This window comes from Prunus mume, linkage group LG5 (assembly GCF_029339155.1).
Source record: "Prunus mume cultivar Tortuosa linkage group LG5, ASM2933915v1, whole genome shotgun sequence".
NCBI classification, from domain to species: domain Eukaryota; kingdom Viridiplantae; phylum Streptophyta; class Magnoliopsida; order Rosales; family Rosaceae; genus Prunus; species Prunus mume.
In genome coordinates this window covers 17,747,406-17,767,147 of record NC_142702.1, presented here as the reverse complement: position 1 = coordinate 17,767,147, position 19,742 = coordinate 17,747,406, and the positions used below count along the sequence as shown (strand labels likewise).

General features: G+C 38.5%; 3 protein-coding genes across 3 annotated transcripts; 1 reads left to right on the top strand and 2 right to left on the bottom strand.

The window, feature by feature from the left end:
• The first annotated feature begins 363 nt into the window (after positions 1–363).
• On the top strand, positions 364–4,341 carry CAT9 (cationic amino acid transporter 9). The gene is made up of 9 exons (XM_089052772.1): positions 364–664; positions 1,132–1,544; positions 1,640–1,816; positions 1,970–2,194; positions 2,284–2,460; positions 2,778–3,005; positions 3,218–3,307; positions 3,408–3,544; positions 4,141–4,341. Exons 1-9 carry the CDS (start codon positions 406–408, stop codon positions 4,205–4,207), a joined length of 1,773 nt encoding a protein of 590 aa, XP_088908898.1. The 5' UTR covers positions 364–405; the 3' UTR covers positions 4,208–4,341.
• A 6,000-nt stretch (positions 4,342–10,341) lies between these two features.
• LOC148917182 (uncharacterized) lies at positions 10,342–11,850 on the bottom strand. The gene is made up of 2 exons (XM_089052379.1): positions 11,328–11,850; positions 10,342–11,099 (listed from the first exon to the last, which is right to left on the bottom strand). The coding sequence occupies exons 1-2, from the start codon at positions 11,848–11,850 to the stop codon at positions 10,342–10,344; spliced, it is 1,281 nt and encodes a 426-aa protein (XP_088908505.1).
• A 2,334-nt stretch (positions 11,851–14,184) lies between these two features.
• LOC103331597 (FKBP-like peptidyl-prolyl cis-trans isomerase family protein) lies at positions 14,185–18,862 on the bottom strand. Its single transcript, XM_008234231.3, has 7 exons — positions 18,653–18,862; positions 17,122–17,200; positions 16,792–17,012; positions 15,838–15,947; positions 15,464–15,572; positions 15,236–15,312; positions 14,185–14,554 (listed from the first exon to the last, which is right to left on the bottom strand). The coding sequence occupies exons 1-7, from the start codon at positions 18,681–18,683 to the stop codon at positions 14,432–14,434; spliced, it is 750 nt and encodes a 249-aa protein (XP_008232453.2). The 5' UTR covers positions 18,684–18,862; the 3' UTR covers positions 14,185–14,431.
• Between the last annotated feature and the right edge of the window lie 880 nt (positions 18,863–19,742).

Sequence of the window (19,742 nt, the reverse complement as noted above, 5' to 3'; positions counted from 1 at the left end):
TTTACTTCAATTGCTACACAATCCCAAAAAAGATTAATATACATATCTTGATATAGGGGTTTCTTTCTGGTTATAAATTTTTGGTCAAAAGATAGGGTAGGTATTAATACCATACAAATTTTTCTGCAAAAAAGCATGCGCTCAATTTACCACAAGAAATTTTTTAGAAAAAATAAATAAATAAATAAATAAGAGAAAAAAGAAAAAGAAACGTGTGTGAATATGAATGGGTGTACAGTAACAGTCCACATTCAATCACTGGTTTTCAGTATCTAAAAGATCCGTACATTTCCTCTCAGTTTATTACACATTTCACTGCGTGGGCCCCACACTTCTTAACATAAATACCAGACAGACATCTTCGTCCACTGCTCGCAAACAAAATTAGAAACCCAGAAAGAAACGATGGGAGGTGGTCAGAGGCGGACGACCCAGAATCAAACGACGTCGTCGGCATCGTCGTCATGCTGGTCGCATTTCTGGTCGTCGGCTTTAAGGACCAAACCCTTGGGCTCTCCATTGGAAGTTGCCGTCCGCACGAACTCCGGCGACGGCCTCGTCCGTCGCCTCGGCATGTTTGACCTCATACTCCTCGGCGTCGGCGCTTCTATAGGCGCCGGCATATTCGTCGTCACCGGCACCGTCGCCCACGACGCTGGCCCTGGTAATAATGATCTGAAGGCTGAACTCTTCAATTTTAATCTGTATGCTTAATATTTTATTAACTAATAGTTCAGCTGAAGAAAAGCTGGAGTATTTGTTAATTGCAGTATGAAATGGATTAATGGGCAGTTTTTCAAATCCCAATTTATCATCTTTACTAGATAAACCATAATCCATGATAATCTGCAAATGAATTGTCATTTCTTGAAGCATACCTAAGTACATATTTCAAATTGAGTTTTTAGTTTTTTTTTTTTTTTTTTTTCCATCTTAGAGATTGTGTAGGAATTTATATATATATATATATATTGGTGCCATCTGCTGTTAGCTTCAGCTTTTTGGAGATTTGGAAATTTATAATTAGTGTTTTTTTAAATTAGTAATGCATAAGGATCTTAGCAGAGCCAATTTTGTTTATGTTGGGTTCTCTTTGAGTGGATTAATATGAAGTTTGTTATAATGATGCAGGAGTGACTATTAGTTTCATTCTTGCTGGAGTTTCTTGTGTGTTAAATGCACTCTGTTACGCTGAGCTAGCTTCTCGCTTTCCTGCCGTTGTTGGTGGAGCATACCTTTACACATACACGGCTTTCAATGAGCTCACTGCTTTTCTTGTTTTTGCACAACTTATGCTCGACTATCATATTGGAGCCGCTAGCATAGCCCGGAGCTTAGCAAGCTATGTAGTTACAATTCTAGAACTATTCCCAATTTTTAAGGAAAACATTCCAGACTGGATTGGACACGGTGGCCAAAAGTTCCTCGGAGGAGCTATATCGATCAATGTATTAGCTCCTGTTCTCCTTGTGCTTCTTACTGTAATCCTTTGTCGGGGTGTAGGAGAATCCGCTGCCGTAAACTCATTTATGACTGCAACAAAGGTGCTCTTTCCATGTATTTTCTTTAAGTGAAGCATTGCACTAAAAGTGTTTGCGATTCAAGCAGGTGTATTTATATTATGCCAATTTTCCTGCAGGTTATCATTGTTATTATTGTCATCTTCGCTGGTGCTTTTGAGGTTGATACTTCAAATTGGACCCCTTTTGCCCCAGATGGTTTCAAACCAATATTGACTGGAGCAACAGTTGTATTTTTTGCATATGTTGGATTTGATGCAGTTGCTAATTCAGCTGAAGAATCAAAGAGACCGCAGGTATGCCACGTTTGGAGTGATTAAACTTCTTTTGTAGCCAACTACTTTAGTTAATCTGATGAGTATTCTGTTTATATGTGTAGAAAAGATCTTCCACGCCATCTTCTTCTATAAGAATTTCTCATCATTTTTTTTTCAACGTTTATATTTCAGCGGGACTTGCCAATAGGAATCATCGGCAGCCTTCTAATATGTATTGCATTGTATATTGGTGTCTGTTTGGTGATCACTGGAATGCTACCTTACTATTTACTTGGGGAAGATGCTCCATTGGCTAATGCTTTTACATCCAAGGGATTGAAATTTGTTTCAATCTTAATCAGTGTAGGTGCTGTTGCTGGACTTACGACTACCCTTCTAGTTGGTCTGTATGTTCAGGTGAGCCATTTTACCCCTGACTTAGTTGAAGTGACCTCCCATCATGTAGCATGTGCCAATTTAAATGATGGATTGTTTCTCATGAACAGTCTCGATTATATCTTGGGCTTGGAAGAGATGGTTTACTACCTTCAGTGTTTGCTAGAGTACACCCAAGATGCCACACTCCCATTCATTCTCAGGTCTGGGTTGGTATTGTTGCTGCCGCCTTGGCAGGCTTGTTCAATGTGCATATTCTCTCGCACATTCTTTCAGTTGGGTCATTGGTAAGTCACTGTCCAAATTTGTTTGTAGCATATAGAGGATGTTAAATGAATGTGCTTTAAAATATGGGTTGAGGCTGTTTCATATATTTTGAAACTACTATAAAATATATCATTTGCCAATGACATCATTATCTAGCTTAAGTTCTATCGAAGATGGCAGTGGCACAGTGCACGGCATGATGTGATGGATAGCTGTAGAACTGTAGGAAATAGTTGCATGGCTTTTGGGGTTTGTACTAAGATTGGTATTATCAGGCATTTCTTTGTTGCTAATACTTTCGGGTGTATACACCTCACCTTGTATTGGCTTGTTTCAGACAGGCTACTCTGTCGTTGCTGCATGTGTTGTTGCTCTTCGTTTGAAAGATAAGGCATCAAGTCAAGTGTCTTCTTCTACCTGGCGGGAAGGTGTCATCTGCCTCTTAATAGTTGCATGTGGTGGTTTTAGTGCTGGACTCTGCTACAGATTCAGTGTTTCAATTGTTTTTCTGGTGGTAGCTGTAGTTGTGGCAATACTTGCTATGGGTGCTCTTTGTTTCCGCCAAGTAAGTGACCATTATGTGCTGTTATTTAATTGGTTGCAGGATTCATAATACTTGTTGGTAAATCAAAATCTGAAATTTTTAGTGACTAACTAGTCTTCAAGAGTTAAAAGTGTGTGCCCAACCTTATGCAATATGGTTTTAAATTGAGTCACGGATAGGCTGCATGACCATATCTCTTTGTATCCCCGTTTTCATCTTTATTTTTTTCTCAGGTTTATGCCGATCTGCCAGGGTTTTCTTGTCCTGGTGTTCCTATTGTCCCAGCCACATGCATCTTCTTCAACATGTTTCTATTCGCCCAGGTACTCTTTTAGTTCGCCAGAAAAGTGGTAATGAAAGGAACTAAATCAAAGAGTTCAAATAACAAAGCGGATGAGTGATAAGTAATTTATTCTTTTGCAGATACACCATGAAGCATGGGTGAGATTTGTCATCCTTTGCATTATTACAGTTGGTATTTATGCATTTTATGGGCAATATCACGTGGATCCGAGTTCAGAGGAGACTATTATTTATCACCGAACGTCAGGAGAAGAACGGTAAATAATTTCTTTAGTAAATGGGCCGTGCATTTTGGTTTGGCACCTGTTACAGTGTTAGTTGTATGTACTTGTTCCATGGTAGGTTGTAGTAAGATGTATCATTAATTCATAGTCCATTAATTTTTCCAAATAACTTTGTTGGAAAGAATACCACTCATTATATTCATTGAGAGATGTATATAAATAAATATACAGTATAGATTGTTAATACTCATTATAATTATCTGCTTGAGTCTGGTGTTGAAAGTACTTCTGTATTTATGAGTTATATGAGACAAATATTTGGTCAATGATATTTAGTACTCTGGATGGATTTGAATCTACGTTTTTGATAGACTAATCGTGAAGCTTCATCACTAATGCTGCAAGCCATCACTAATGCTGCAACTGCAAGGTATTTGGTGTGCAAATTCTGCTTTCAAAAGCAATTGGAAGTCCTTTTGAAATGCTATCTGGAACATCTGAGTTCTAAACTTTGTATTTGTGGTCCATATTGAATAAAATTCTCAATCTTGACCCTCTCCTCTAGAGCCAATTTTCATTCCACTTTTCTATGTTGTGTTGGCTTGGGGTAATCATCCTTGATCTTCCAGGTCTAAAGCTACTGCAGCAACAACGGAAGGGACCTCGACTGAAAGTCTAAAGCCTACTCAAGCTTAGTGTGATCCTAGCCTTAGAAGTTTGAAGTATCCTGCGACTTCTGTATAGCCTTAGGGAAATATTTTAGCATACCAGTGTCCACCATGTTAACCTCAGAATCTAAGACCACAATGAAATTGTTAGTTTCTATAAAACGGGTTTTATAGGGTTCCGCCATGTTGAACCAAAAAAAAAAAAAAAAAATTATAAAAAAAAAATCGTGGGTTTAGATAACCACCATAACATTGGGTGGGTGATTCCCACAACCACATGACAATTGTTCTCAAAACAAATGGGAAACAACGTGTGTATCAAATTGTCCCTATTCTTATCCCTAGAAAAAAGGAAGGGATAAATAAAGGAAGAGGATAATCATATAATGGTGGGAAGAGATCGTGTTTATTTTTTGGCAACTCCATTCAGCAGAGAGACTGCCCACTTAGCAAACGTGCTTCCCCAACTGCTGTTCATCTTTTGCCTATAAAAGAAATGAACGTACACACCCCGGGGGGGACAATTGCTCTCAAAACAAATGGGAAACAACGTGTGTATCAAATTGTCCCTATTCTTATCCCTAGAAAAAAGGAAAGGATAAGTAAAGGAAGAGGATAATCATATAATGGTGGGAAGAAATCGTGTTTATTTTTTGGCAACTCCATTCAGCAGAGAGGCTGCCCACTTAGCAAACGTGCTTCCTCAACTGCTGTTCATCTTTTGCCTATAAAAGACATGAACGTACACACCCCGGGAAGAGGAGAAGGTGCTGTAGAAAAGTGGGTGGAGGCTGAAAAAAAGCCCTGCAAGGCGACAAGGGCTTGGAGAAGAGGCAGCCGTGAGGCTGCAGAGAAAAAACGCAGCGGCAGACTGAAGAGAAAAAAGGGCAACAAGGCTCCTCTCTTGAGGTCCTCCATGTTGGGTGGCAACCCTTTTAATCAATCAAACGGGTGGCAACCCTCAAATCAAACTCTTGGATGATGAATCCATCATGGGTGGCAACTCTTAAATCATTTTGTTGGATGATAAATCCATAATGGGTGGCAACCCTTCAATCAAAATTTCCTGGATGTTCAATCCATCTTTGGGTAATAAACCCTAAAATCAAAACAGTGGGTTTCGCACCCCAGAAACAAAGCTTGGGTATTTCACCCTGAAAACAAATATGGGTTTTCACCCTCAAAACAAGTTTGGGTTTTTACACCCTAAACAAATCTTGGATACAAAATCCACCATGGGTGTGTAACCCTCAATCAAACACTCTCTGATATATCCGCTTTGGGCACAATGCTCATTCACTGAGTTCTCTGGATGACAAATCCAATTTGGGTACAAAACCCACAAACAGAATCATTGGGGGATTAATCTTACAGTAAATAAAAAAATCAGCTGCGTGCACATAAAGGAGAGAAACAAAGCTTGAAAACGGAGGCCACGTTGTGCAGCCCATCCTTGAATTCCTCATCTGGGGATTGTTTGCAAACAATTAAAACAAAGGATGGAGATCCTTAAAAAAGGGAAAAAGGATAACCGCGTTCCTGTTGGCAACTTCTGGTTGCGCAGCAAACCAAAAGCAAAGAAAACAAAAACCAAAACCAAAAATAGACGAGAGGAATTGGCTTGGTGTTATGTATGGCAGTAACCAAAAAAAAAAAAGGAGGAGGCTTCCACTGAAAAGAAAACAAAGGGAAGAAGAGTAAAAAAAAAAAAGGGAAGTGGTGTCAGCCACTTTGTTTCGAAAGGGATAAGAAATTCAAAGAAGAAAAAAAGAAGTCAAAAGACCAAAAAAAATAGAACGTGGCGTCAGCCACTTAGTTTGTGTATTGGGTTTATTTCAACTCTCTCTCTTCTTTCCTTCTTTTCTCTTTTCTTCACATGTCCAAAAAATGGGCCAGTCAAAATATAGTAGGCCGGAAATAAAATAATGGACTGTCAAAAATAATTGTTCATTGATTTTCAAAGGCCCATAATATTTAATGGGTGATTCAAATAATTATCCATTAAATTTATAAAAATCCAAACTGCCTATTATATAGTTCATGGATCAATTTTAAACATCCTCACATCCATATTTGGGTCCAAATGCAATTGTCAATTATAAGGAAAAATTAATAGAATAATTCAAATTACTCATTATTCTTCTTGGACATTGACAACAAGAAAAGTGGTACAAAACCATCCAATTTTTCATGGGTTATCTACTCATGCAAATTTCAATTCAAATCTCTTTAGTGGGCTACACTCACCCATTAATTTCTAATTTTTCCTATAGGTCATCTACCTATGAAAATCCTCAAATTGTCTCAAAGATACAAATTCTAAATTATTGGGTCACACTTACCCATTAATTTCTAATTTAGAACTACGCCGGTTTGATCCCATTAAGGGTACGTAGGCAGTCTAACATCTCAATAGACGCAACCACAACCAAATTCTCATCAATTAAATCTCCACCCAAATCATTTCCGAACTACGCTGGTTTGATCCCATCAAGGGTACGTAGGCAGTCTAGCATCCAAATAGACGCAACCGCAACCAAATTCTCATCAACCAAATCTTTACACAAATCGGTTTGGAACTACGTCGGTTTGATCCCGTCAAGGGTACGTAGGCAGTCTAGCATCCCACTAGACGCAACCGCAACTAAATTTGAATCTCTGGTTTTATCCTAACCAAATTCGTCCAAACATTTTCCTGAATGCAAATTTCAATTATAGAGAATTAGTGAGTTCATCAAAATCGGTCATTATCTTTCTTGGACATTGACAAAAAGAAGAATGATATAAAACCATCTAATTTTTCTCATGGGTCATCTACCCGTGCAAATTTCACTGAGATTAATTTCAAATATCTCAAACACAAATTCTCAATTAGTGGGCCACACTTACCCATTAATTTCTAATTTTTCTCATAGGTCATCCACCTATGAGAATCTCCCAATTGTCCCAAAAACACAAATTCTAAATTATTGGGTCACACTTACCCATTAATTTCCAAATCAATTCCGAACTACGTTGGTTTGATCCCTTTGAAAGGGTACGTAGGCAATCTAGATATTCAATCTAGATGCAACCATCCCAAACACAATTCCCTATCGAATCCCTGGTTTATTCAGCTAAATTCACTCAAACACTCCTAAATCAAATTAATTCAAATTCCTTCTTTTGCGATGATTCATTTATTCATTGCGAATCATTGAACTACGAGTGACTTGATTCCCGCAAGGGATACGTAGGCACCCTGAGGTTGGATTTGGGAGCAGCCGCAAAACCAAACACACACACATTATGTTTTTTTATGATGGAATCAAAGGGTTTTTCCCTTGTAGCGAGGGATTGTAATTAAGAGACTTGTGTCTTGAATGGGTCGAACCTAAAATAATAAAACCCCATTAATTGATTAGTGGTGGGAAAATTACGTTGGGAGGTTCATATTTTCCTTCAACATAATTTTTCCCCATTAATTGATTAGTGGTGGTGAAATTATGCTTGGAGGTTCACATTTTTCTTCAACATGCCAAGTTCGACAATTTACTTGCGTAAAAGTCTTAATATCAAAATGAAAATTATTACTGGAATCAAAAGTTTCTTTCAAAGGTTTCAATTCTGGTTTTTTTTTTTTTTTTTTTTTTTTTAATGAAACAGGGGGAAAGAACCCCAAAACCCAAAACAACAACTACACAACTCGAACCAAACGAGGGTGACCAACTCCTAAAAAGTCATCAATCAAAATGGAACCAAGACAACTAGGTGCCTCATCTAAAAACCAAACACCCGACCCCATATTATAGCTCAAATTAGCAAGGCAATCAGCAGCAAAATTCTTCTCCCGAAAAATATGATGCACCTCCACACAATCCAGTTGAGACAACATCTCTCTACAACAATCCAGTAACCCAGCAAAGGGATGAGCCTCAAGACTTTCCTTGCACTGAATAAGCCTGATAGTAGTGGCTGAATCCATTTCAACCAAAAGTTTCTTTACACCTTTCCCAATTGCTAGTTTAAGGCCAAAGAACAATCCCCAAAGCTCAGCTTCTAAGATCTAGCCCTCCCCCAGATTAACTACAAAACCACCATGCCAATTCCCAACCGAGTCTCGGATCAAACCCCCAGCCCCAATAGCACCTGACATACCCCTTCTAGAGCCATCAACATTCAATTTCAACCAGTTAGAGATAGGAGGTTCCCAGGACAGAACCTGGTGCTCCTTAATTTCCTGGTTTTTAGTCCCACCGAAAGCTTTAAACCACTCAGAAACTGCAGCAACAATAATTTGAATGGGCTGCAAAGGAAAGTATCATCCCCACTAAAAATATGTTGATTTCTCCACTTCCATAAGAACCAGCAAGTAAAAACATACACATCAATCCAAGGGAAGCAGCCATACCATTTCACTAAAGAACATAGATTGCTCATAAGCCAAGGCTTAAAATCAGCCTAAAAAAACTTACTAAACTGACTAGGAAGGAGAAATTGACTCCATAGTTCCTTAGCTTTCAAACAATCCCTCAGAATATGTAAAGCATCTTCATTGTACCATCCACAATAACTACAAGAAGAATCAGAAGAAAGCCTCCTTTTAACACGCTGAGCATTAGACATGATTTTCTCCTAAAAGACCAACCATAAAAAAAACTGTAGTTTTGGAGGAATTTTAAGTTTCCAAAGAATCTTCCAAAAAGGATCCAACCACTGCTCACCTTGCACCAACAACTCATAAGCAGTCTTGACAGTAAACACTCCATTAGGATTACACTTCCATATCTTAGCATCAGCCCTACCACCACCAAAACCAGCAGGGAAATTAATAATTCGTTGGACCATTTCCTCAGACAAAACTGAGACACAGTACAGTCAGGATCAGCCATATTGACAACTCTCTCATAAAGAGATAGAGGAGAGCCCAAAATCCAATTATCTTTCCAGAACTTCACAACATCCCCTTTACCACTTCTCCAAATTAAACCCTTGGCTAGGAGTTCAGAACCATATAAAACCCCTCTCCAGGTTGAGGAACAATCTTGCCTAGTTTTCAAATCAACATCCACAATACTCTGCCCTTTTAAATATTTATCTTCAAAAATTTTAACCCATAACCCCTTATCTTTGGCATGCATCCTCCATCCAATCTTAGCCAAAAGAGCTTGGTTCATATGCTGAGTTTTTTTGAAACCCAGACCTCCTCTACATTTAGGTCTGCATGCTAAATCCCATTGACACAAATGAATCTTATGATTATTCTCTGTGCCTCCCCAGAAAAAAATTACAATTGATCTGATCCAAAGCATTACACACACTCACTGGCAACTTGGCAGTTTGAATTGTATACACAGGAATAGAAGAGGTAACTGACTGTATCAAGGTAGCCCTACCAGCTAAAGACAAATGCTTGCTTTTCCAAGAAGTAAGGGAATTTTGCACTTTGTTAACCAAACCACCATAGGTATCTTTACAGACTTTATTATGCAAAATTGGCATTCCCAAATAATTGCCAAGATTTGCCGTCAAAGGGGAACCACATATACGACAAATATCCTGAGCTAGTACATTCCCAGTATTAGGAGAACAAAAAATAGCTGATTTGTCAAAATTCACAGCCTGCCCAGAGACACTGTAAAACTTCTCTAGACACTCCCTCATAATCTGAGCTTGTTTAGTACTAGCCTCAGCAAATAACACCAAATCATCAGCAAAAAATAAATGAGAAACACAAGGCCCAGACTGAGAAGATTTAACACATTTCCATCTCTTTTTGCCCACTTCATAAAAAATAATAAGAGATAACTTCTCAATGCATAGCACAAACAGGTAGGGGGAAAGAGGATCTCCCTGTCTAATACCACTCTGAGGTCGAAAAGCATCAGTCAATTCCCCATTAACACATATTTTGTATTGAACAGAAGAGATACAACTCATAACCAGCTGAATGAAGGCTCTAGGCAGCTTTAATTCCACAAGAACAAACTCAATGAAATGCCAATTAAGTCTGTCATAAGCTTTAGACAAGTCTATCTTCCAAGCCATGAACCCTTTTTTCCCTTTAGAAATCTTAAACTTGTGCATTAACTCTTGAGCTATAATGATATTATCAACAATTTGTCTACCAGGGACGAAACTAACTTGATTAGGACTGATCAAATTAGGAAGAATAACCCTCAATCAAGCAACAAGAATCTTCGAAATCACTTTATAAAGAGTACAACATAAACTTATTGGTCTAAAATGCACCATAGAACTAGGATTGGGCACTTTAGGAACCAAAGTAATCAAAATAGTATTTAGCTTCTCAGGAATAATGCAAGTAGAGAAAACAGTACTGACCAAATCAAAGATATCCCCAGCACAAAGACTCCATTGATTTTGATAAAAACAAGCAGGATAGCCATCAACACCTGGAGCTTTAATCCCACCAATCCCAAACAAGCTGTCCTTAACTTCCTGTAAGTCAACAGACTTAACTAACCCAGCCACATCAGCATCGTCAATACAAGGAAAAAGTTTAGGAATGTCCACATTACATTGCAAACACTGCCTCGACTTAAAGAGATCAGAAAAATACTTCACAGCAACACTCTTAATAGCCTCAGACTCTTCCACCCAAACATCATTCTCATCCTCTAATCTTTCAATTTTATTTCTCCTCCTTCTAATAATAGCGGTGAGGTGAAAGAACTTAGTGTTCCTATCCCCCTCTTGAAGCCATTTCACTGGAGATTTCTGCTGCCAAAATAAAGCCTCTTGCTCAAGAAGTAGATTGAACTCCTCCACAAGAGTAACCTCCAAATTACTGAGAAACCTGTTTGGTCCTCTACTTAAAGACCTTTGGATACCAGCCAATCTAGCAAGCAAACGAGCCTTTGTTTGTCTCAAATGACCAAAAACATGAATATTCCAATGTTTCAAAGGTTGAACCAAGGCTAAAAAAATTTCCCAAGCAGAGCCCTCAAAATTCCCCTATTGCTGAGCAACAAAATCCTTAAACTTGTCACTCTTCAACCACATCGCTTCACATCTAAAGGGCCTTAGATGAGGAGCAGAAGAAAATCTTAAGTGCAGACAAATTTTAATAGGACAATGGTCAGACTTTGTTCTAGGCAGATGAATAACATTAGCATCAGCAAACAAACTTCGCCATTTTTCATTACAAATCGCTCTATCAATCCTTTCAAACACCCTTCTATTAGTCCAAGTAAACCTAGGCCCAGAGAACCCCAGATCAATCATATTGTTTGCATCAAACCACTTTTTCATACCAGTCACTCTACATAAAGAAACACCTCCAACTTTATCCTCAGCTTGGAGAATATCATTAAAATCACCAGCCAATAGCCATGGCATTTGGTGGCAACTAGCAACAAAATTCAAATACTCCCATAGCTTCGCTTTCTTAACACTACAAGGTCTAGTATAAATTGCAGGAAAAAGCCAAGGCTTCTGACCTTGCCAAGAAAGACAAGCAGAGATAGATTGATCCGAAGTACCAATAATATCCAGTTTGACTTTAGCATCATTCCATAAAAGCCAGAGACCCCCGGAAAATTTCTCTGGATCAGTTACTTCAAAACAAGAAAACCCCAACGATTTTATTATAGCCAAAGCTTTCGGACCACTTATTCTTGGCTCACACACAAACAGAACATCAATATGATGAGAACGGGCCAAATCCATCACCTTAGATCGAAATTTAGTGCAAGCTGCACCTCTAGAATTCCAACAAAGGATATTCATGAGAAAAAGACTAAAGAAAAAAGTCACCTAAAGGCGAAACCCTTAAAAATCAACGGCCATGCCTCCCTTAGGAGCGAAGACATTATTAACCAACTTCTCATTAGGATCACTCACTTGTCCCTCAGACAAATCCATAGTCGTAATTGGACACTCTTCTTCAGTAACGGAAAGAGCCATTGAATCCTCATCAACACCAGAATCACTGCCCTCAGCCTCATCACAAGGATCAATAATACTAGGGGGTTGATGACCAAAAATATAGACATTTTTATCTTTTTGCAGATGTTGTCCAGACTCCCAACTAGCCATATGCTCATTAACTGAACTAGAATTACCTCCCTGCTTGACAGAGAAAGCAAATTTCCCTTTAGAGCTAAGAACACTTGAAACTTCCTTACTAGGCCTAATCACAGCCTGATTCTTCTTCATAGAAGGAGGGGCCATAACTCGAGATTGATTAGAAATGTCCTTCAAAGCAGACTTATTAATAGCTTTGTGCCCCTTAGATTTAGTCCACACCTTTGGACCAATCAAAGAATCAAAAACTTGTCCCAAAGGAGGTTGCCTCTCTAACACATCGGTTTTCACATTATCACTGCCAAAATTTTCCCCAACTTGCCTGAGAGCAGCAAAACGAGATCCTTGGTTCCTATTTCCAAAACCCTGACCATTATCCCCATTACCACTAACCTTGGGCCTTCTACATTCATCCAAGGCCCACCCAACCCTTCTTTATTGATAAAATTGTCCTCCTTACTCATAGCAGCATCATCCCCCAAAACCTCATCATCCTGAGAACTCCTTGCCTTATGAGGATTAGATTTAGCATTCAATAAGCAATTTTCCCTTTTGTGACCATAGAGACCACAATTATAACAAATCTCAGGAAGCCCCTCATACTCAATATTATACCAAACTTGGTTAATTTGCACAAAAGCTTCAAGGGGTTTAGTCAAATCCAACTCAACACAAAGTCTGGCAAACTTACCTCTATTTTGTGAAGTGGTATGAGCATCAATCTTCAACAGCTTGCCTAAGAGATTTCCAGTTCTCTTTAAAGCCCAAACATCAAAACATTCCAATTGAATGGCAGAGACCCTAATCCAAACTGCCATTCTCGTAATACTAGCAGTGGAAAGACAAAAACCTGACCTCCATTTCTGCATAGTGAGATACTGCCTAGCTATGATCCAAGGCCCTTCAGTCAACACATAATTCAGATCTTCCTCCACCTCAAATTTAACAACAAAATAATCATTCACCAAGTCCACCAGCTTCCATCCTCCATTCAAACTCCATTTCTGTTGCAGACGATCATGAAGGTAATTGTAGGTGTGTAACCTCCCAACTAACTTGATGATCAATGCATTTTGCCAAGGCTTACAAAGACGATTCATAGCACGCTCTGAGAACTGGATACTCGGCCCACGATCACCTCTTGAAAGCACAACATCATCCTTATCATTAAGCTCAGCATCCTCAGCATCTAAGGAATTCACATCAGTACCCACATTCTTAATCAGATTCACTTTATTCATCAATTTATCTCGGAAGCTTTCAGTACCAACTTTCAAATTTGACTTCGATTGCAACCTAGAGTCAAAAATCGAAGAAGGAACACCATCATCCTCCATAGCACACTCCAAATCGCCATCATTAACAATTCGAGACCTCTTAAAATGCCTCAAGTGCTTAGGAAGCACTCCAGGGGACCCTTCCTCCATGAATTCCAACGAATCACAAGAACCCAGTCAGAAGAGGACACAAAATCTAGCCAGAAACCACCAAAAAAGGCAGTTTCTGACGAAGGAAAGGCAAAAGCCCCAAAAACGGCACCCTCTCTCTTTTTCCTTAGGTCACGCGGAACGCCTTCAAACGTTGCTTCCTTTTTTGGTTCAATCTTATTTCGATTTTGGATGTTTCAATTCTGGTTTTCTCTTGTTGACCTACACAGCATAGCTTCTAGCCGGCCCTGAGGCATTTTCATCTGTATCTTTTGCAATGCAATTGAAGTTGGACAGAGCTCCAGTCTTATTCCCCTGTCTTGTTTCCAAACTGTTCCTGCTATTCCCCTTTATCTTCCCCTTATTCCCAACCATAATCCCAAGCCCTAAAGAACAAAAGAACCTCAAAATAAATAAATAAATAAGCTACCATGGCAAATTGGATCGATGGGTGACAACAATAGCACCACTCTTAAAATCCCTTTACCAATTGGTTTTTGTAATAAAACCCTACAATAGATAGGTGATTTGTGGACTAAAATAATATTCAATAAGTTTACATGCATGCAACTCAATTTTTATTTGTGAACACAATCTTTGTCAACAATTGCTAAATACATGAACTATTCTTAAAGAATTTTAGTTACACAATATTCCTTTTTCCAACTACACATGAGCCTCATCCCTTACTCTGCAGCCGAATTCGAAATTCATTCGACAAAATAACCATGTGTTGGCCATTTCAGAGAGTGCAGATATGTCCAGATGCCCAAATGGGCAAAATGTTGCCTCGCCATTTATTCGCATACAAAGTCAGAGTAAAAAGCCAGGACAGTCCTCCTTCGGCAGTTTTGAATGCTTAGCAGTTCCACATCAAACACTTCGAACTGTTTGGAGCTGAAAAATGTAGAAGGTCCTACCTGTTAAACAGATCGCATGTTATCAGTCAAGTTAATTCGACACCAACAATATGGAAGTTTAATACAAACGCACATGATTCCCAAAAAGAGAAGAAAAAAGAAAGCACAACAATCCAATTTCTTGATCAAAGAATATGCTTATGTTATGATAGCTCTGCATCACAGGACCCAAGCTGCCTGCAATGTAAAAATAATGACATTTTGTTGAAACTTGAATCTTCCAATTCTTAAGTCCTGAGATGTCAAACAACAGATCAACGCCATAGGGTTGAATAACCATAGACTGAAAGTTGGCTTCAGGGGCTCAGATTTTGCAATATATCAAATCAGGGTGGTCAAATAAAAGTAAGATAATTAAGAATTCAAGGCATTTGTTAGAACCTTAATAACTAGTCACTGTACAGAAGAATGCCTCCAAATCAAAGCAAATGGAAAGGATCACAATCACAACAGAAACTTGCAATTGCAAGTCTACTAATGTTTTGCCTCCTCGACCATGCCAAAAATATCTTAGGTGAGGTGAATTACGTAGGAAGAAATGTGAGAGAAGTACACAGAGTACTAGTAGAACATTTTGTATAACTGCGGAGTCTTTCTTAGAGCAACCATATTTAGTATAATTCAACATTTTATAGTCTTTATAGTAACTTAGTAAGGGAATCAGAGAGATGAGTAACTGACCGGGGGTCCAAGTTCTGGTGGAATGATTATTCTTCTTTTCCCCCCAGGTTTCATGTCACGAATTCCTTCTTCAAATCCTGTAGTACTTCCTAGTTTAGCAACTTCAACTACTAGTTATCTTTCCTCCTCCCCCTTCTCACTTCCTTTTTGGGAGTGAGGTAGAGGGGCCAGGGCAAAGGAGAAAGTACACAAAATTTTATGAACTCTAGAATTGATTTCACTTTTAACCTGGGACTAATGCATTAGTGCCCATGCGGATTCTGGCAGGAGAACCCTGTGTGTAGCTGCTGTCAATACGACGGCCTGACTCATTGTAGCCAACATAGTGGAACATCACCTGCAAAGTATCTTGAATCAGAGTAGGTCATGGTTGGAGAAGAGTTTTATCAAAAGTTTCAGTGATTCACATAAATTTAATGTCAATTTTTTAGGGAAAAAAAAAAAACCAAAGTTAAAAGTTGGAAGGACTTTCTTTTTCCGAGTAAATTTTTCTAAGATGTCTTACAGATGACATGGCATAATCCTCTCCCCAAATTTTGATATTGCTTCAACCGTAAATGTCAAACTGTGATATATTTTGGAAAAGAAAATGAAAGAAAAACCTGCTGACCAGCCTGTGGGAAATCACCTTCACCAACTACAAAATCACGATATATAAGCCCTGAGTCACATTTTGTGTAGTTCTCTGGCGTTACTACCTGAACCTGAAAACCTGATACACATGTTCATACACACATGTTGGATCCGCCGGGATGTTTAGAAAAGCAACAACAATGATTATGACATAGCTGGAGAGAGGTTCTTGTTGGAATCCCACATCGGTGGAGTGAAAGAAAACAAATGGGTTTAAATAGAATTACCACACTCTAACTAATACCGAGGCCTTTTGTAATAAAAACCCCACACCTGACGGATTGGGCGGGTGGTAAAGTGGGGACAGTATCGGTGTTGTTAGAGTGGGACCCAACGGGCAGATCCAAATTTTCAACATGGTATCAGAGCCAAGGCCCGTACAAGCTAACGACGCTTGTCATAAAAATAAAAAATTTAAAAAATAATAATAATAATAATAATAATAATAATAAAAAGGGAAACAAGTCGGACTCTTAAAAATGCCAACGAAGCTTGAAAAGAGCCGACCTCTGAGTTCCATTGAAAACAAGTGGGCCCAATGAGAGCCGACCTCTGAGTTTCAATTGCCGATGTGTGGATCTTCACGTGTGATTACACGTGAGGGGGAGTGTTGGAATCCCACATCGGTGGAGTGAAAGAAAACAAATGGGTTTAAATAGAATTACCACACTCTAACTAATACCGAGGCCTTTTGTAATAAAAACCCCACACCTGACGGATTGGGCGGGTGGTAAAGTGGGGACAGATATCGGTGTTGTTAGAGTGGGACCCAACGGGCAGATCCAAATTTTCAACAGTTCTCTGATTGAGGCTTGAAATTTTATCATAGTAACAGATGACCAGGAAATGCAGTTATTGAGCAGATGATTTATGGAAAACAATATGTCAGTGTTTGTATTTGCAAATGCAACAGTGGCACAAACCTTCTCTAATGAAACTTGGAAAGTCTTCGGGTGCATTATTTTCTTTCTGTATCCGCTTGTTTTGTTCAAGTAAGCGTCTTTCGTCAAATTGACTTTTACTCTTTGTCTTTCCAGAAGAAGATAAAGTTGGAAACAAGCTAGTTGTGACTGAAAGAAATAGGAGAAGCCTTCGATTCACATTCTCTTCATAACGAGACATGCCGCCACTCTTTGCCCCGGACCTGCAAATCAAAGATTTGTATAAGCGACATAAATATTTTGTTTTTTATCAACAGAATAAGGTAGGTAAACATTAATCTAAATTTGTTAACCAATTAATCAAAACCTAACCTGTCATGTCTCAAGTCGTGACTTGAGCAGCATTGTATTATTTGCTTGTTCTGAATCAAATGAATCCTTAGTAGGGAAGCTGGAAGAATTCTGTTTGTCAGTAAGTAGATATTGACAAGAAAGATAAGTAAAACATAATTATGCTCACGGTTTGGCTGCTGAAAAAAAAACTTCATAAACTCAACGCATTATGTTAAAATAGTAAGAATCTGCTCATAATTTCATTCATTCTGTCTGGAAAGCAAATGGAGTAACACGGGTTTCTTCTGCAATAATTTGAGAACAACAGAGGAAGTGTTGGCATGTTAACCAAGATGAAGAATAAATTTCTTTTAAAAAACATATATATACATAAATATAAACAGGGCACACATCTATCGCGCATAGTTACGGATATGCTACATTGCACAACACGATCGGATGTGTTTACTGCATGATGCAGTCAGCATAACCACGTGTATTAGGTCATGACCAGGCAAAAAATGATCCCTAGGAAGTAAACTCCTTGTTACAATTGTTCACTCATTTCCTAACCACTTAAAACTTTTGGGGTAGTCTAAGATGATATCAGCTCTGGTTCTGAGAGATCTTCTCATCTTCAGTACCCAGCTATGTGTTAGTTTTCTGCAGTGCAAGATGTTCGGCATATGTATATATGTGTGTGTGTGTGTGTGTGTGTGTGTGTGTGTGTGTGCTCTCTCCACAAGCCAGATTGGGCTGCACATGAGAAACTGTTTGTTTGATACACATTGTTAGCTCATTCCTAATACGTTAAGCTTTTGGGGCACAACAGTAGTCTACCATGGTATATCAGAGCTTTGGTTTCAAGAGGTAATGAGTTCAAAACCTCTCACCACACCATTTTTCAGTTATCTATTATTCTGTTCAGGACGCGTGAGGAGAGTGTTAACTTGATATAGATTATTGATTCATTCCCTAATATCTAGTGTTTGCAGTGTGAAGCTAACAATAACAAATGCGATTGAATAGTCCTGAGACTCATTAAGAACTACAAAATTTCAATGATCTAGAGACCCAATTTTACCATGAGAACATGAAACAGAACTAATATAAAGCAGAACAACTTCTCATGTCTTGGAATGGCTGTGAATTTATTTGTAAACAAGAAGGTGAGAATTTCAATTGCATTATCATGGAAACTGAAACCTACACTCTTGAAGTATTTTTCCCATATAAGTTAGAAAAGCTCATTTAGTAATTGACAAAGACATTAGCTTTGTCTATGCTGCAAACAAATAAGCAGAGGCAATTTTTCATAACCAATTTCTGGGCCATAAACTAAAAGCTGAAACACCAAAAGAAAAAAAGCACACTCAAAAAACCTCTGTTTAGAGAAATCTACACTTCTGGGTTAAGTGTAAAGAAAGCTGAAATTCAAATTTTGAGCAACTAACAGTATCCTATTCCAAATGCACCCATGTGCATATGCATAAATACATACATATATATTTTTAAATACACCGAGAGAGAGAGAGACAGAGACAGAGAGACAGAGAGAGAGAGAGATTACAGGGTTTAAAAGATGAGGGAATCATCAGCATGACGTCTCTTGGGTTTTAAGCTTCCGGCATAAATGGAGTTAGACAAAGAGCTAAAGACACCCAACACACAAACACACAAACACACAAACACACATACACAGAGAGAGAGAGAGAAAGAAGCCGTTTGCTGTTATTTTGCTGATGTTATCTGTTCAGTTTTCTGGAAAGAGGCAAACAAATATCATTCCACTCCCTTTGGTTCTTGTAATATCATTTGCTGCCCATAAGGTTCTTCAATATTGCTAGGGGAACTATAAAAATCGGTCAAGCAGACCCAAATGATCTTACTGTTGTTTGGGTCCAATTCGATCCAAAGGTATTTTTGGGTTGAGAAGAACCGAAGTAAAATAGTAAGTTCAATCAAGGCTATGTTTGGTCCAATGGGCCGAATAAATTTAGTTTGGTTCAATTTTATAATAAAAAATTAGGATATGAGGAATTTATTGCCAATCCTTCAAAAAAATTTCCTCAAAATACCGATTTTTTATTTATTGGGGACACACGACATTAGATGCAGGTGTAACTACTCTAAATCACTTCAACTACAAACTCTTGCCTCAAAATACCAATTTTACTCTCCATTAAAATAAAATAACTGAAAAAGAAAAACACCCTGCCCCAACAACCTTAATTCTACCTTAACCCAAGTACAAGAAATGATCTTATTGTGCGGGTAAGAGCATCCACAGTGGAGGGATGTAAATTCGGGGGTGTAAAGCTACTTTTACATCCCTTTTGCACATCCGGGAGGCGTAAATATGTTTTTGCTCCAATGGGGTGTAAATTCGGGGGTGTAGCCGTAAGTCCCAGCCTTTTATGTTGACTTTTCTTCATTTTTCTTCTCTTTTCTCGGGTGAGTCCCGCCTGCAAGGGATGTAAAAATATATGTAAATATACATTTTATTTTACATTCCCATAGTGGTGATATATATTTACATCTCCCTATTAGAGACGATTCCGCTAACTCGGGATGTATATTTAACATACACTCATATACACCCCCCCAACTGTGGATGCTCTAAGAACCGGATCACATGCCTTGCTTTGCACAATTTTTAG

Excerpts from the sequence above, each read along its gene's own strand:
- CAT9 (XM_089052772.1), top strand. The coding sequence starts at position 406 with ATGGGAGGTGGTCAGAGGCGGACGACCCAGAATCAAACGACGTCGTCG. Across the intron at positions 1,545-1,639 it reads CATTTATGACTGCAACAAAG|GTTATCATTGTTATTATTGT; the intron begins GTGCTCTTTCCA and ends ATTTTCCTGCAG. Across the intron at positions 3,545-4,140 it reads CGAACGTCAGGAGAAGAACG|GTCTAAAGCTACTGCAGCAA; the intron begins GTAAATAATTTC and ends TTGATCTTCCAG.
- LOC148917182 (XM_089052379.1), bottom strand. The coding sequence starts at position 11,850 with ATGGATTTGGCCCGTTCTCATCATATTGATGTTCTGTTTGTGTGTGAG. Across the intron at positions 11,100-11,327 it reads AAGGATTGATAGAGCGATTT|CCTTGGTTCAACCTTTGAAA; the intron begins GTAATGAAAAAT and ends AAATTTTTTTAG.
- LOC103331597 (XM_008234231.3), bottom strand. The coding sequence starts at position 18,683 with ATGCTGATGATTCCCTCATCTTTTAAACCCT. Across the intron at positions 15,573-15,837 it reads TCCCACAGGCTGGTCAGCAG|GTGATGTTCCACTATGTTGG; the intron begins GTTTTTCTTTCA and ends GATACTTTGCAG. Across the intron at positions 14,555-15,235 it reads CACCAGAACTTGGACCCCCG|GTAGGACCTTCTACATTTTT; the intron begins GTCAGTTACTCA and ends TCTGTTTAACAG.